Source organism: Gymnoscopelus microlampas (assembly GCF_963454915.1).
Source record: "Gymnoscopelus microlampas genome assembly, chromosome: 8".
NCBI lineage: Eukaryota > Metazoa > Chordata > Actinopteri > Myctophiformes > Myctophidae > Gymnoscopelus > Gymnoscopelus microlampas.
In genome coordinates, this window is record NC_139945.1 from 45,656,986 (window position 1) to 45,671,945 (window position 14,960).

A 14,960-nucleotide genomic window follows, 5' to 3' on the forward strand; every position below is an offset into this window, starting at 1 on the left:
TTTACATTGCAGGAGAATGGAAGGAACAAGTTAACATCATCTTGTCCAAGTTCACATCTAGGTTAGACTTTATTGACAGATGCTCTCTACCTTAACTATGAGGCTAGAGGCCATTAGACCAGTAGCACTGTCTAAAGTACAACACTTCTTCTACAATGTTCACATCCAGCAGAACGTACTAAGTGAAATGAACAACAAACAGTGAGCTTAGTACGTAAGTGCACTGGTTTGCCCTGAACACACACAGCACCTGTGATATAATTTTCCACCCTCAGTGGGGGAGGGCTGTGTGTACCCAATGTGTTGTGGACTAATACCAGCATGACACTGATGTTAGGGAGCTGGCTAGATCTTCCCTGTTCCTTGATCTAAGGAGAAGCAAGGTCCCGTTAGCCAGGGAGTCAGAGCCCCACTATAGCGACTTGAACAATCTCTGTGTCCAAACTGGAGTGTCCCTGGAGGGGAGGCATGCGTTAATCCGACAGACCTTTTCTCCGACTATGTGGCATCCGCGTGCGGTTAGGGTTAGGGTGCGGGTTTGGTTCGGGTTTACTGTTTAATGTCGGAGCACTGCGCTGTCGGAGGAATGCGCTGTCGGACTAACGTATTGCACCCTCCCTGGAGTAGGTCCGGTCTGACTCGGAGACTGTGAGGGTCTCTGAGGACATAATAACTGACCCCCTCACCTCTGTGAGAGCTACAGTGACCTACAGTGGACCCTGCTGGATCTGTTTCAACATCAACAACAACAACCCTGGACTGGACTTGAACTTCAGGGAAAACTTGCTTCCAACAACTTGGGATGCCAAAAAAGCAGCTAAACGGCTTGCAAAATTCTGTGCAATCTCTTCTACTATCAGTAGCCGCCAAATATGGCGAAGGCGCTGTTACTTGTATCCCTGAAGGGTGTGTGGGTATTTGTCCATGATTTTCTGACCGTACATTTTTACAGCACCTTGTAATATTTGTGTCCTTGTATTGTATCTCTTATAGGACATAAATAAATGATTAAATGTGTGTGTGTGTGTGTGTGTGTGTGTGTGTGTGTGTGTGTGTGTGTGTGTGTGTGTGTGTGTGTGTAGGTACAGGACAGTGCTGGGTGAGACCATAACGACAGACACGCTATTTTCAAGTTGTTCCTTACGGGGCCTGGAGGAAGCATTATTCTGTCAGACTAATCCTAAAGGCACAGCTCCAGTAGCAATGCTGGGGGGCAACAGTAGCAACAACAGCAGCTCAAGTGCCTGGGAAGCATATTGGGAACGCAACGAACCCTTAAGGGATGTAGATGAAGTCGCTATTCCCGTCCTGAGCGTTTGCGCTCAGGATGACCCGGTACGCGGCAACACCCAGTCCACCTTACCACTGGAACTCTTTGAGACCAACCCCCATTTCTTTCTCCTCTTAACAAGTCACGGAGGTCATTGCGGTTTCCCCACCCAGACTGATAGTGCCGCGGTTGGTGCTGTTGGTTTGGCTGCCATTGCGGGTGGTGTGACTGGGAATCCCGGGACAAGGTGGAGCCACACTGCTCTGCTGGAATTCTTCCGGGCGACCACAGACTTCTTCGTGGCAGAGGAGAGAGCTAAGCAGCTAGCGGCAAGGAGGAGGGGGTTTGGGGGAAGTGCCGGAGCAAGGGCTTTCCGCCACCGCAGCGTCAGTACATGTAAAAGAGTTCCGGCGTGTTCCCATAACATCCACGCCATTTACAACTGGCAGAGGTCCTATACAAGATAAGTTGTTTTAGTGGACATTCCTGGCTTGGAGAGATGTGGTGCTTCTTTATATTGTCAGATTCTTATATTCATGTAGCATACACCCAGCCAAGGTAACAGAAACACTGAAAATCATGGAGTACTTGGTCAAATATTAAGTTCAGTTAAAATGAGGAAAGAGAAAGTGTGTGTATACTGAACTCACTGTTCATACAAGTTAGACGTTTTAAACAAAGATTATATCCAGTCACACTGTAAGCTAGCATCCAGGCATTAAGCTCACTGCTGAGCACAGCTGAGAAAGACTTTGCTTTCGAGTTAAATATGCTCCTATAATTCTTTACAGACCACCATGTACTGTAAGTATCTGCACTGCCAATTGTTTTGAAGGAAGGACAGTCTGCCTTAGCCTCTTTTCATAGGCAGACGACTATTGTGACATTCATGCCTCTTGCACAGATGTATTATTATAAAGACCACTGCACCATTATTTAGGATTTTACCTTTTGTCAGTGTTTTATATTATTGCCTAGGATGGCTGATAAACAATTGAATGTCCTGTGCCTTGTGTACAATGGCAAAAACTAATCCAAGAAAAAAAAAGTATAGTTTGAATTAAATGTTACATTTTGTCAGGTTTTCACGTACAGTGGTGTATTCATAGCATCCCTATCAAGAGGTAAGTTTGTCTTGTTCTATTTTTTTATTTGGAAATGAATCCCTATGCCCAGACTACTGGTATTTATGTGTGAAGACCACCTGTAAAGATTTTAAAGGAAAATCTGTATCTTGGGATTATGACATTTTACTGGGTGGAACTGCTCTGTGGGGTTTCCCATCTCATAATTCTAGGGTTATGAGATGTTCCAGGGTTTTCCCTATAATTTATAGAAAGGCTTGAATGGTTTCACATCGGGATTATGGATTCAAGGCTGTCAGCAATGTTTAAGAGTCAGCCTAAGGCATCCCTTTCAGGAGTCCTAAACCAAGAAATTACACTGCAGTTATTCTCAGCTTGATATACATTAGGCCACAGACCAGCATTTGATATAAGGGTCTATTTGGTTCCATTTGTACACTGCACTGAGTGTTACAAACCTGTAAGGGTCCATTTGGGTCATTTTGCTGAGGATCACCTGGAATCCCCTCAAGGACCCCTGGGGGTCCCTGGACCACATGTTGAGAACCACTGCACCATTAAATCCACTATTTATATGGATTAAGCTGATCAGTGGTACAAAACCTATATCTACAGTATATAGTTTATTTCACATTTCAGAGATAATGCTCTGTCATGCTCTGGTTGTCAACAAGATATTTCTTGCATTGTTTTTGAACATCAAACTCTTCAATGTGCTAAATAAAATGTTCAAACTGAGACAAGAATAATGAATGCACAATGCTATAAAGAACACTGAAGTAAATGTTTTGCAGACGTACATGAAAGTTGATTAATTTTGCTCTAAAAAAAATAGAGTTTGTGGTGAAACAGAGTAGGCTACTGATCAATATCTCATAGTGCAGTGGTTCTCAACCTGTGGGTCAGGACCCCCAGGGGGGTCCCCAAATGACCTTTTTAAACGTAAAAGAAAAAATCACACCCTGTGTGAAGGTAGCGGCGCCTTGATACATTGAACACGGACAAAGTCAGGTATAGAGCAGGATCCGGCTAGCGCCGCTAAAAAAAAAGACCATTACTGCATCAAAAGTAATCAACAAACTATAGGCTATAAAAACTGGTCAAACATTGGCCAAATTGTCAAATAATATAACAAAGAGGCAAACATTGTGAACATAACTGATCTACAAGCTGTAAAATCTGTAGCCTGGAATCCAGACTTATTCGCTATGTTCGTTTTTTTCTCACTTCGCTACTCAGTTTGGCCAGGGTATTTGACTCGTATTTCAATACATAGGCAAGTCAGGAAGTGACTGAGTTTTACATTGGACAACACTGGTCCACCGCCCCACACACCAATCAGAAGCCACAGGCCGTTTTCTCCTGTTTGTGCATGGAGATAGGAGGCTTACCAGACTGAAGCAAAGTGAGAGAAAAAACTTAAGACGTAGCTATCAGTTTGGATTCCAGGCTAGCAGATCTGCTATTTTCACAATATTTGTAGAACCGAGTCAACTAAATGTAATGCCTCAACTGCTTGTCAGGGGGGGGTGGGGGGGTACCCAGTTCAAATGTGATTATTTTTTGGAGGGTCCCCTGTTCAAATATGATTATTGTTCAAATATGATTATTTTGGGGGGGCCCCAGTTGAGAACCGTGACTGTCATAGTGTAACTATATGTTACTAAGATATATAATGTAAAACCATATGCAGGGACATGCCACACTGAAGTGTGTATCACTGCTGATCGGATGCAGAGACATCCACCGCAGTGTCTGTCCTCGCAGATCTCTATCCATTAAGCCATTGACACACTTGGCACACACTTGGGAGGCAAACTGGAGGCAAAGTTTTGATGGAATGCATTGAAGTCAATGAGAGCTGGGTTTGTTTTCTGATCTCTTTTTCGATGTGCCAACTATAGAGTATAACTGTATTGAGCACAGAGTTGGTTTCTGCCTGGGCAGTATGAACTGTCATCGCGAGAATTGGCTGACAGGCTGTCAATAATTGACAGTCTCGTGATAATGGCCCATACTGCACATTTAGAAACGTACTCTGTGATAAAAACAAGATGGTGGGAAACAATTTGTGATATGTCTTTATTATTATTTTACCAGATACTTTTACACGGTCGCAATCATTCAGAATAGTAGATAGTGTTTATTCATACGCTTGTCCACCCGGCTATCATTGACTTCAATGCATTCCATGGAATGTTTGGCTCCAGTTTGCCTCCCAGTGCAACAAATCTGCCAGCTGAAATTGAGGGATCAAGAAGGTGACATAGATGGTCTTTCCTTCTTTACATGGTCTTGCGTCTGACTTCTCATACAACAGAAACCAGTGCCTAACCAGTGATTTGTGCTGATGTCAAACATTACCTAACAACACTGATTTCCGTACTGTGACGTGAAGCATGTCCGAGCATAACCGTTGCTTAACAATGCAACAATTTGCGCTGATGTCGGGGATCTCCATATATGAACATTTGATGTCAGACATATCAGAAACCATTGCCAGCAACCTTGACTTGCACATGTCCATATTTGGTCATATCTGCACACCTGCCACACACACACACACACACACACACGAATGACAACAACACAAAAACATTGATTACGTCTTTTGTTGGTAATGTCTTATCTTACCCTCTGGATTATTTTGACAGTGCAGCACAGTCAGGAGTGTCAACCTTCCCCCAAAAATGTGGCACATGGTCAACAATAGCAAAGACCCAATGTTTTCCTGGATTACAAAGTGTTTTTACTTCATTCATCTCTTTTGGACCTGATTCCCTGCATGATAACATGGCCATTGTTTGAGGCCAGAATATTTGAATAAAATAATGAGTGGTAAATATGACACTTGTTATCACACCTGTACTCTGTCATTATTCATAGCAGTGTAGTCTTCTTGACTGGCCTCGCTGGATGTAAGCAAGGTTGGACACGTGAAATATTTAGTACCGGTGGTGCCCCTGACTGTGGACTCACTACCCCAAATAAGAAACTGTGCAATCACTCTCTACTTTTACTCTCATCTCCCCATTCTAGTTTTTGTTTTTGTTTTGTTGTACTATTGACTCATCTAAAGACTTCTTCTTTTTTTCTTTAACCACTATAACCCTAGCATCCCTAATCTCAAGCTAATATTCAGCAAAAATAGTAGATTTACAAGTTTAGATCAGCTATTTTCTGTGAAGAAAAACAGGAGGGGCGTAGTATAGAGCCCTTGGGAATATGGTCAACCAAGTATAGGGTTAAGCTGTTACGCCCTAAAATGTTGAAAACAATAGTTACAGAATAAAAACAAATAATATAATGAAGGTTAATCATTAAAGCTAAGTCAAATCTTAGGAAAATCAAAGCCTAACGATATTTCTTTACAGTTCCATTTCTCCATGTGCGATAAGAAAACCATTACATTAATTGAAACCACTGATGCGTCATGACTCCTATTAGCTGCTCTGCTGTCAGAGTTAATGAAACACAAATGCAAAACAGGATGAAGTTTCCACTCTCAGAATTTCCTGAGGTGGTTTATACAAGTGAGCTGATTTCAGCAGTAAACATGTGCCTTTGACTAGGTTATAGCAGACAAATTGTCAGTATTTTCAAAGATAAAAAACAATAAGGTGGGCAGCATAGCACTGATTACTGCCAATGTTCTTTCCTCCCTAAAGGCAAGACATCTCTGTCAGGGCCACTTTGTGCCTCCATGCACATCACCCCATGAACCACTATGACCAGCACGCGCGCTCGCACGCACGCACGCACGCACGCACGCACGCACGCACGCACGCACGCACGCACGCACGCACACACACACACACACACACACACACACACACACACGTGTGTGCAGACACGTACGCATGCGGACACACACACACACACACACACACACAACGCACATGCATTCTCTTTCTTGCGTGCACAAGCACATATGCCAGCGCACACAAATGTACACAGGCACAATTGCACACACACTTTACAATGTAGCAACAACTGCATAAAAGCACACATACTGTACATACAGTACTGCACATATCAACCGAACTCTAGAAGTCCGAACCTCTAGTGACATAACAATAGCAAAGGCAAAACATAAAACATCGGCAACAACATAAGACCCTTTCTTGGGGTAAAGAGTAGATTAAAAACTAATAATAATACATAGTTTTAGCAGAGTTCTTTGAATCATTGTATCAAAAGGTCTTGCGTTTTTTTCCCCTTAGTCATTCTGAAATTGTATGCCAGGATTAATATTTGGTTTTGATAAATTTCATATTAAAGCGTATCTTGGGGTTAATGTTCCCCAGAATTTCTGACTAGTTTCTAGTTAATCCCATATTGATAAGATCCTCATTCCATATTATTGTTGTTAGTGCTTATTCTAATTCATTGCACTGTATAAGACACTGACACTTTATAGTGTTTTTTGAATTAATACAAAATAAAGGATCATATTATAATTTAATGTGTCTGTGTGATCTGTGTGGTTGGCTGTGATTGATCTACTTTTGTGGGGACAGAGATAGATACAGAGGGACAGAGATACCATATAGACCAATCCAGTTCTAGACGCCTTGCCCCTTTGCTGACAAAATAAAACATTTAATGCCGAGGTCTTTATACTGTACACTACAGGGTAGATTTTTCACATTTCAGGGGGGAATCTTTCTTTGCACCAAAAGTCAGCTTTTATTGCCCTCTGCCCAATTAAGCTGTTAATATTGGATTGCCCTTTAATACTGTGGTTATTCAATTCGGGTCCAGCGGCCTGCGTTAATGAAGATTGAGTTCAGTGAACTGATTAAAGTGAACTGATTGACATTTATTTATTTATTTATTTAGGAATAAATAACCTGATCACCCCACTCAGGTGCTGTGATGGTCTGGAACTCTGGATGGATAATAGCCTATTACAGAGAGTTGACAGATTTTTACAGAGGTGGGTTATGATCCATTCTGCTCGGTTCTAGTTCTATATGTTTGGGACGGGTGTTTGGATTTCTCTATGGTTACATGACTAGGCAAATCCTCAGGGTGCTGTACCTGTCAAATTGTCCTTGTGCTCTAAAGTGTCCTGTGTCAGCATCTCTGACACTGAAAACTTTCCAATGAGGCCCTGAACCATGCAGGAGCCCGAGCCAGATAATGTATTGTACACTGACACTATAACACAAAGACTGTCACTACTGGCAAATTAATCATTTTAAAAACTTTAACTGAAATTGAAATTGTCTTCAAATAAATATTTAATAATGAAATTCATGGCAGAGCTGGCATGGCATGACAATAGGAGAAACACAAATAACGCACATCCTCCGTTCCTTGGTGCTGAGCTTTAACTGTAGAAACAGTAGTAATAAGGCAAAGATTTGGCTCGCAACTCACTTTAATGCTCCAGGTTTTATTTCAAACAGACAGCTGATACGACGTTTCGACCCTTTCGGTCTTTTTCAAGTATAAACAAGAAAACAGGAAATGACCTCTTTTTATACAAGAATGAATGATTTTGGTTACCAGCCCCACCTGGTGATCAGGGGCGGTACCAAGACTTAATAAACATTTTGTCACAAGACAACTTATCAAAAGACAACATTTCATCTTTTCCATTTTACAAAATATTTCTAGAACTCATCTTTAAAGGACAACTTTAGTTTTTTACAACCAAGGTTTATGTTTTAGATTGTAATTAAAGTAAATAAAATATGAGTGTTATTTTTTTTTAAATTTACTGCTTTCTACAGTTTTGGCAATTTTCGCGATCTTTTTTACAGTGGGCGGGGGCATTCTGTCCGGTGGCTAAATATGTCTTTTTTTACACAATAACCCAGTGTTTTCTTTATTATTATTTACAGTAGCTCTTCTAGCCCCCAATAACTCACATCTGGCCATCAAAGACCACAGGACCTTTTTTATTGTGTAAAAAAGGCAAATTTAGCCAACGGACAGAATGCCCCCGCCCACTGTAAAAAATATCGCAAAAATTGCCAAAACTGTAGAAAGCAGTAAATTAAAAAAAAATAACACTCACATTTTATTTACTTTAATTACAAGCTAAAATATAAACCTTGGTTGTAAAAAACTAAAGTTGTCCTTTAAGATCTTTAGGAATAGAGAAAGTGCATCTTCCAAGACGAGGGGGAGATATAGATAATCTCCTACTGAGGAGGGAAGTATGGTGGATCCATTATCTCAAAACTATGGCACCAACAGGACTCAATGAGGACTTTGACATTAGGCCATATTTATAAACAAGCCAAGGAAGGGAGTTATGTGTATGTAGGTTATAAAACTTTAATGTTTTCTTTTCCCTGTGTGTTTTTTTGCTTGTAACCTGTGGTACACAGTGAGTAGGATCTGGACCGGGTCAAAAGATATGTTTTTTAAGGAATATTTCTTGAGAAATGCATGTTCTGAAATGTATATTCTGGAGGAATATTTTTTGGAAATTACTTGTCAGCAGATAGTAAGCATGGACTTTAATACCTGTCTGTTGACATGGCAGATCAGTGATGTGTCTTTAGTCAGGGTCGCCATCTAGTGGGTGCTCTGGGGAAAGGCAGTAAAAAGCCTACACTGCAATTGAGTAACCTTTCTGGATCAGGGCCTTCTTGAAAATCTCAAAAGCATAGGCAGCCCACCCATCTAACCACTTAACACAGTACATTTTCAGAGCATGTTTATTTTAACGATCAATCATATTGAATCAGATTTTGTTAAACACAGTGCATGCTGATCGTGTTCTGGCTTTGATCAATGGAACCAACGTAGTATTCTAGGGGCCTATACCCTGTTCAGACTGCCAGTCCAAATCCAGACCAAATCTGATTTCCCATCCAGATTGGAGTCGGATTGGTCTTATGCAGTCTGAAGGAATGTGATTCAAATCTGATTTGCAAAAATGAGTTTCCAAGTTTGTTTTTTTGCTGTTGAGACTGCATAAAAACAATGCCACTCCAATCTGGACAGGCCATAAATCTGATTTGGGCTGGATTTGGGCTGCCAGTCTGAACAGGGCCTTAGTTCCTATTTATCTATATAACCGTGATAACACAAGTTTTATATAAAAGGCAACATTACTTTTTATACTAATGTTATATTAAATATGAGTGATTTGCCTTCATTCATGTGAAAGTGTCGGCAAAAAATATCCTGATATGTTATACATGCTTGTCTTGTCTGTCTCTTAAATCAACCAGAGCAAACATATTTGGTGGAAATAAAGAATGACGTTTCTGAAAAATGACCACAGCACTGACTATGCTCTGAAATCTTCATTCCTCACTGTTGTACACTCCTAAACACAAGAGTACATAAAAGAGGTCTGTCTGCTCTCCTGTTGACCACAGTATAATGATTACTTGACGTTTTTAATTGGTGGAAAGTATCTAACTGGAATATTTCCATTGTACTTCTACTCCACTACATCTCTGAGGCAGGTATTGTACTTTTTACTCCACTGCAATTGTTTGACAGCCTTAGTGACTAGTTCATTTGCAGATTTAGCTTATTAATAATAAAATGAAATTAATCAGAAATCATGTTTTCAAAAATAGCAGATTTGCCCACAATGTATCGGGATGCGACGTGTTGTGAGCTTGTATCAGAAGTATTCAAAGTATAAAATAGGGCTTAAATCGTTACTTAGACACCTGTTGCCCAACTTTGGGCATAGGTCGTAAAGAAGTCTCCAGGCATCCCGGTCCTGGGTCATTTTCTCCAGCTGTCCCCATGTATGGGTTCTAGAACAGAGCATATATTGTGATATTAGATGCAAGCTTGCAAAGAGTGTGGCCAATACATCACAGAGTCACCCAGAGTTGAGTTTACTTTTTTGTTGGGTGTTGGAAAGGGCCAGGTCATCAGCGAAGTCAAGGTCATCCAACTGTGTCCAAGGTGTCCACTGGATGCCATTTACTTTCTGTGCTGTAGAGTCGATGGCCAACAGGAACAGAAAAGGTGACAACAACAAGCAGCCTTGCTTTATTGTATTGGTTATGAGAAGGCCTTTGACAGTATGGACAGGCAGACCATCTGCGCAACATCATCAGGAACTCCTGTGAAGGGATGACCTGCAAGATACACGCTCCGCAACTGACCAGTACCTTTCTCGTGCCGACAGGAGTGAGGCAAGGCTCAGGCTTAAGTGGTTAATGATCTTAATAACATGAGATATATATGATTTAGAAATGGAAATTGTGCATAATAAGTACTTTTTCTTTTGCAACTTTAAGTACATTTCAGATTTTAACTGCAGAAGTCATATTTTAACTGCATAACTTTTACATAAATTACAATGTACAAAATACAGTATTTTTTACACTGTATTATTGTTACTTTCACTTAAAGGAGCACTTTACCATTTTCTACCTGATCTTGTTATAATTGGTCCTCAGTAATGTTCATTAAGAGATTGTACAATTTCCGTCTATATATCACTTTGTGTCTCATTGGTGGGCTATGGACAGTTCAGAAACCTGCCTACCAAATGACATCATCGATGGGGAAAACTACAGTCTTATTCTTCTTGTGTGAATGTTTAAAAACTTGTTTGAAATTACCAAACCTGCCTACCGATGATGTAATTGGTAGGCAGGTTTCTGAATTGTCCACAGCCCTCCCCTGAGTAGTAGTTTCCTGAGTAGACAGGAAATGTGCCTTTTGTAATGAGCATCAGTGAGGACCAATTATATGAAGATAAGGTGAAAATGGGTTACGTGCTTAAAGTAGAAAATAAATAAATACACAACAAAATGTGTACTTTTTCCACCACTGCATTTGACCTACTTGCCATTCATCTCATCCAATCGTGCCATTTAACGTTGTCATGGAGACCTCACCCAACAACCCAGCAACCACTAGGGGGCAGCAGCAACATGTTTTCTCTCTGGAATGTTCCATGGCCTAACTTCCCCAAGGGGTGAGACACTGACACAATGACGCAGCTATATCTGCTTTTGGCTCGGAAACTGCCCTTATATTTAGAACCTCGTTTAAGTTAAAGTTAGGGCTCAGCACATGGTGAATAAATTTAGCAGGCAGTTTAAATAGATACTTGCCAAGTCACAGAAATATAATTTTGGCCCAGCCACTTGTTTCCATACATACTGTAGGCTACAGATTTTTAATTGGGAACTGTCTATATTAAAGGTTCTATGGTTCATTTTCACTTTTTTTATTTTTTATGTTTTTTGGGGGGTTTTATTACCTCAATTAGACCAAAAAAAACTGAACTTTGAACATTCAGTGGATTTTCTGTGGTCTGGGGTTTTCTGAATAATAAGGCTGAAAAGTAATCTGTGATTGGCCCTGGACTTTGATGTCACAGTCCATTAAGGTGACTCTCCACCGCACCGATTTTGGGCCAACTTGGCGTCGGGAAGCGTTCGATATCGTCGGGGACCTTTTCAGCCGACCCAGAGCCGACCGAACATGTTCAGTCTTGGCCATAGACTGTAAAAAAGAATGGACAAAGCCACTCCCCTGCTTTCTACAGAACGAAAATGAAGCCGATAGTTCTGGAACATGCATTCCTCCATCGTTAATATATACAGTTGGCCACGTCCGGAACTCAAACGCTATTGGTTGAGACCAGACACGTGACCAGCGAACCGGAAAACACCCCCAAAAATGCTATTGGTTGGGTAGCTTGTCAATCAAGAGCGGGGGTGGGGAATGAATGCTATTGGTTGTGTAGGTTGTCAATCAAATCATCCCGCCCCTCCTGGAGCATAGCCTACTTTATCGTCAATTTTAGAATAAATGGGACCATAATTTAGCAAAACGCATATCATGATGATTGAAAGGAGACTTTAAACTAGCGACTGGAAGCATATAGAATTTATGACAATTTTTATTACGGTAAGAAAATCTAGTCTAAAGTTTGTCAAAAACCCATTCACTTGCGCTAAAATAAATTCTTTCTGACACTTCAGGTCGGCGCAGGGTAAAACAGCGCCACTTTGGCCATTCATAAGCTTCCGTGTTGGCCTCATCGTAAATATCCAAGCCTTGCCCCTTGGTCTTGGCCCGACTGGGAGTAGCCATGTAGCAGAGAAGAAGTGTGACAACAACACCAAGCGAGGGCTCTCTGTGTTGCCAGATTCTGCGAGAGAAACAAGCAACCATGTCTATGAAAACCTAGTCTGGGAGGCATTGCCTCGGAGTTTGGACAGCAGGGGCGCGGCCACTGCGTTCTGATTCAAATCAACAGCCAATGAAGAAAAGGGGGCGGGATCCACATGCAGTGGCTGTTGCAGGAAATATCAGATCCCTAAGCTCCCATAATGCTTTGCGAGCTTGTAGACCTGCTATTTCCGCCGCAAAACACCGTCATATGACATTGTGTCGGGCTTAACTTATTGTACCCCAGCATTCATATTCTGGGGAGAACATTCGCCAAAAATAGCTGCTCACAACGCGACACGTTATGAGCTTGTAGATCGACTATTTTTGAAAAAGAGATTTAGTGTTGACAGACAAAAGCGGTCCAAGTACAGTTGCAACTCAGGTCTGTTTTATTGAGAATAGAGGGTTTAAATGGTTAATCATCGGTACATATCATGTCTCAGTTTGTGCACACAATAGCTCTGCAGGATGTGGGCGTGTGCAGTCTACCAGTAGCCTAAACCATATGGCTTTGACACAGGACAAAAGAGATAAGTCTGACTTGACTTGATCAACTGGTTAACGACTTAAACCCTCTATTCTTAATGAAACAGACATGAGTTACAACTGTACTTAGTCTGCTGTTGTTTCATTCTACACCGAATCTCTTCGCCAGTAATAGCAGATCTACAATATCACAACGTGTGGTGTTGTAGTGCATTGTGAACTTGTAGATCGTCTATTTCTGGCAAATGTTCCCCCCAGAACAGGGGCCGTTGCCCGTTGGGGTTCAAGTGTCATCTGAAAGCATACTTATTATTAGTTAACATTTCTTGCACTACAGAAAGGGGCACTCAGTCAAGTAGGCTATGTTCGTACAGGGGCAGATTGGGAACACAAATAAGGGCAGGAATGTAAAAGATGATAGATATCGATGTCCAAACTGACATCGATATCTATCTTTACAATAATTGGGTGTGTCACCCAAAACTTGTCCCGGTGTAAATTTGGCATGTGTGTCTCATATGACCCCGAGGTGTGCAGAGCGGAATGGCAATTCGGACGGACTTCGAACAGTTTCTGAGAACCGAAAACCACAAAAATCTGCATCTGTTGACCCGCGGATCTGAGAAAGAGGCTAAATGCATTGGCTTCCCTGATTGGCCAACCCAAACCGTCGGCATCACGGATTGGTGGAGCGTCACGTGACACGTCACAAATGTGACGTGGCGCTACTCTCAAACAAAATTGAGACAAATCTCTTATGAGGTCCTTGGAACAAAGTATTTTCAGGTTCTTGACTTGGAAATGTTTGAGAACCACTGGTGTATAAAGGCCCCCAACATGGGCATTCAAATTTGGGGTTTATTAGATGACGCGTTAATAGTTTTTCATTCTTTAAAAGATAGGCCCGAAAAAATAGCCGCAAAAATAGGGACAAAGACATAATTCCCAGCTTGAATCTATATTCACTCCACATCGCAGTAGTGCACTTATGTTAAACTGACTGAGAGCTGCAATTCTACCAAATATTAATTTGATTGTAGGATTGAAATTGTTAACCATGTGCACAAATCAAAGTTTGAAGTTGCTACAGTTATCATTTTAAGAGTTAATGTGTTACCTGACACATGGCAAGGGAACGTTTTCCATAACACAGTGGCATTACTTTCACAGTTATAATTTTTCACACATAAGTAGGCTTTAAATCAAAGCTTTTACCTGCCAGCAATGACTGGTACCTATTGTATTCTTGTGCATTTAGCAAATAAACTGAACATGAGCTTGACTTTTTAGGACTCTTACTGTTAAAATTTTGAGGTGGTTGGAAAGAGCACAAACTGCCTTTCTGCCAAGCCCACAACTCTCTAATAAGAAATCTTCAGGTCTAGTGAAGGTAAATGGGTAGAGCATGACACTAACATTGGCATGCAAGTGTTTAGATGAGTGGAATGAATACAAATATGAAAGAGTAAATTGTTTTAGAGAAGGATCTCATACTGTGTCAACATTTCAACAGCCTTTTTACTCGCTACCCTGCTGATGTTTATTTAAAAACACTGAAAGACATCTATTCCATGAATGTCAAATATTCAGTAAAACATCTGACCTTTATCAGTTGGCCTGCATCCACTCTCTTTTCTGTTCTCATCTGCTCAGCTAGTGACGTACAAGTATCTTTGACTCAAGCTTGAAATATTTGTGGCTAGCCTTTAGCAAATTCCTCCACTGTCACGTTACTTGGGTGTGGCCATTCTCTGCAAGGGAACGACATCTCCGCAATACAGCTCAGAATATCCACTACTGTAGTATGTGCTAATTTTACTCGTAATTAGTCCGTGAAAGGGTCTGTCAGAAAGAATAAGTCTTGTGTGTGTTGCACGCATGTGTGTGTTTGTGTGGTCTCGCACTTGTGTGTGTGTGTGTGTGTGTGTGTGTGTGTGTGTGTGTGTGTGTGTGTGTGTGTGAGCATATTTGTACATCTACTGTATTTCTGTGCA

At 41.2% G+C, this 14,960-nt stretch overlaps 1 protein-coding gene across 2 annotated transcripts in view; it reads left to right on the plus strand.

Annotated features, from left to right (window-relative positions):
* The window catches only part of abhd15a (abhydrolase domain containing 15a), a 47,143-nt gene that overhangs the window by 25,640 nt on the left and 6,543 nt on the right, over positions 1-14,960 (plus strand). Inside the window, exon 3 of one of the 2 annotated variants that reach the window (XM_084065033.1) lies at positions 1,083-4,044. The exons of the other annotated variant lie outside the window; for it this stretch is intronic. Within the exon in view, the coding sequence (XP_083921159.1) occupies positions 1,083-1,737 (655 nt within the window). The 3' untranslated portion in view covers positions 1,738-4,044. Of the gene's footprint in view, positions 1-1,082; positions 4,045-14,960 lie in introns of those variants that run through there. 2 annotated transcript variants of the gene reach the window in all.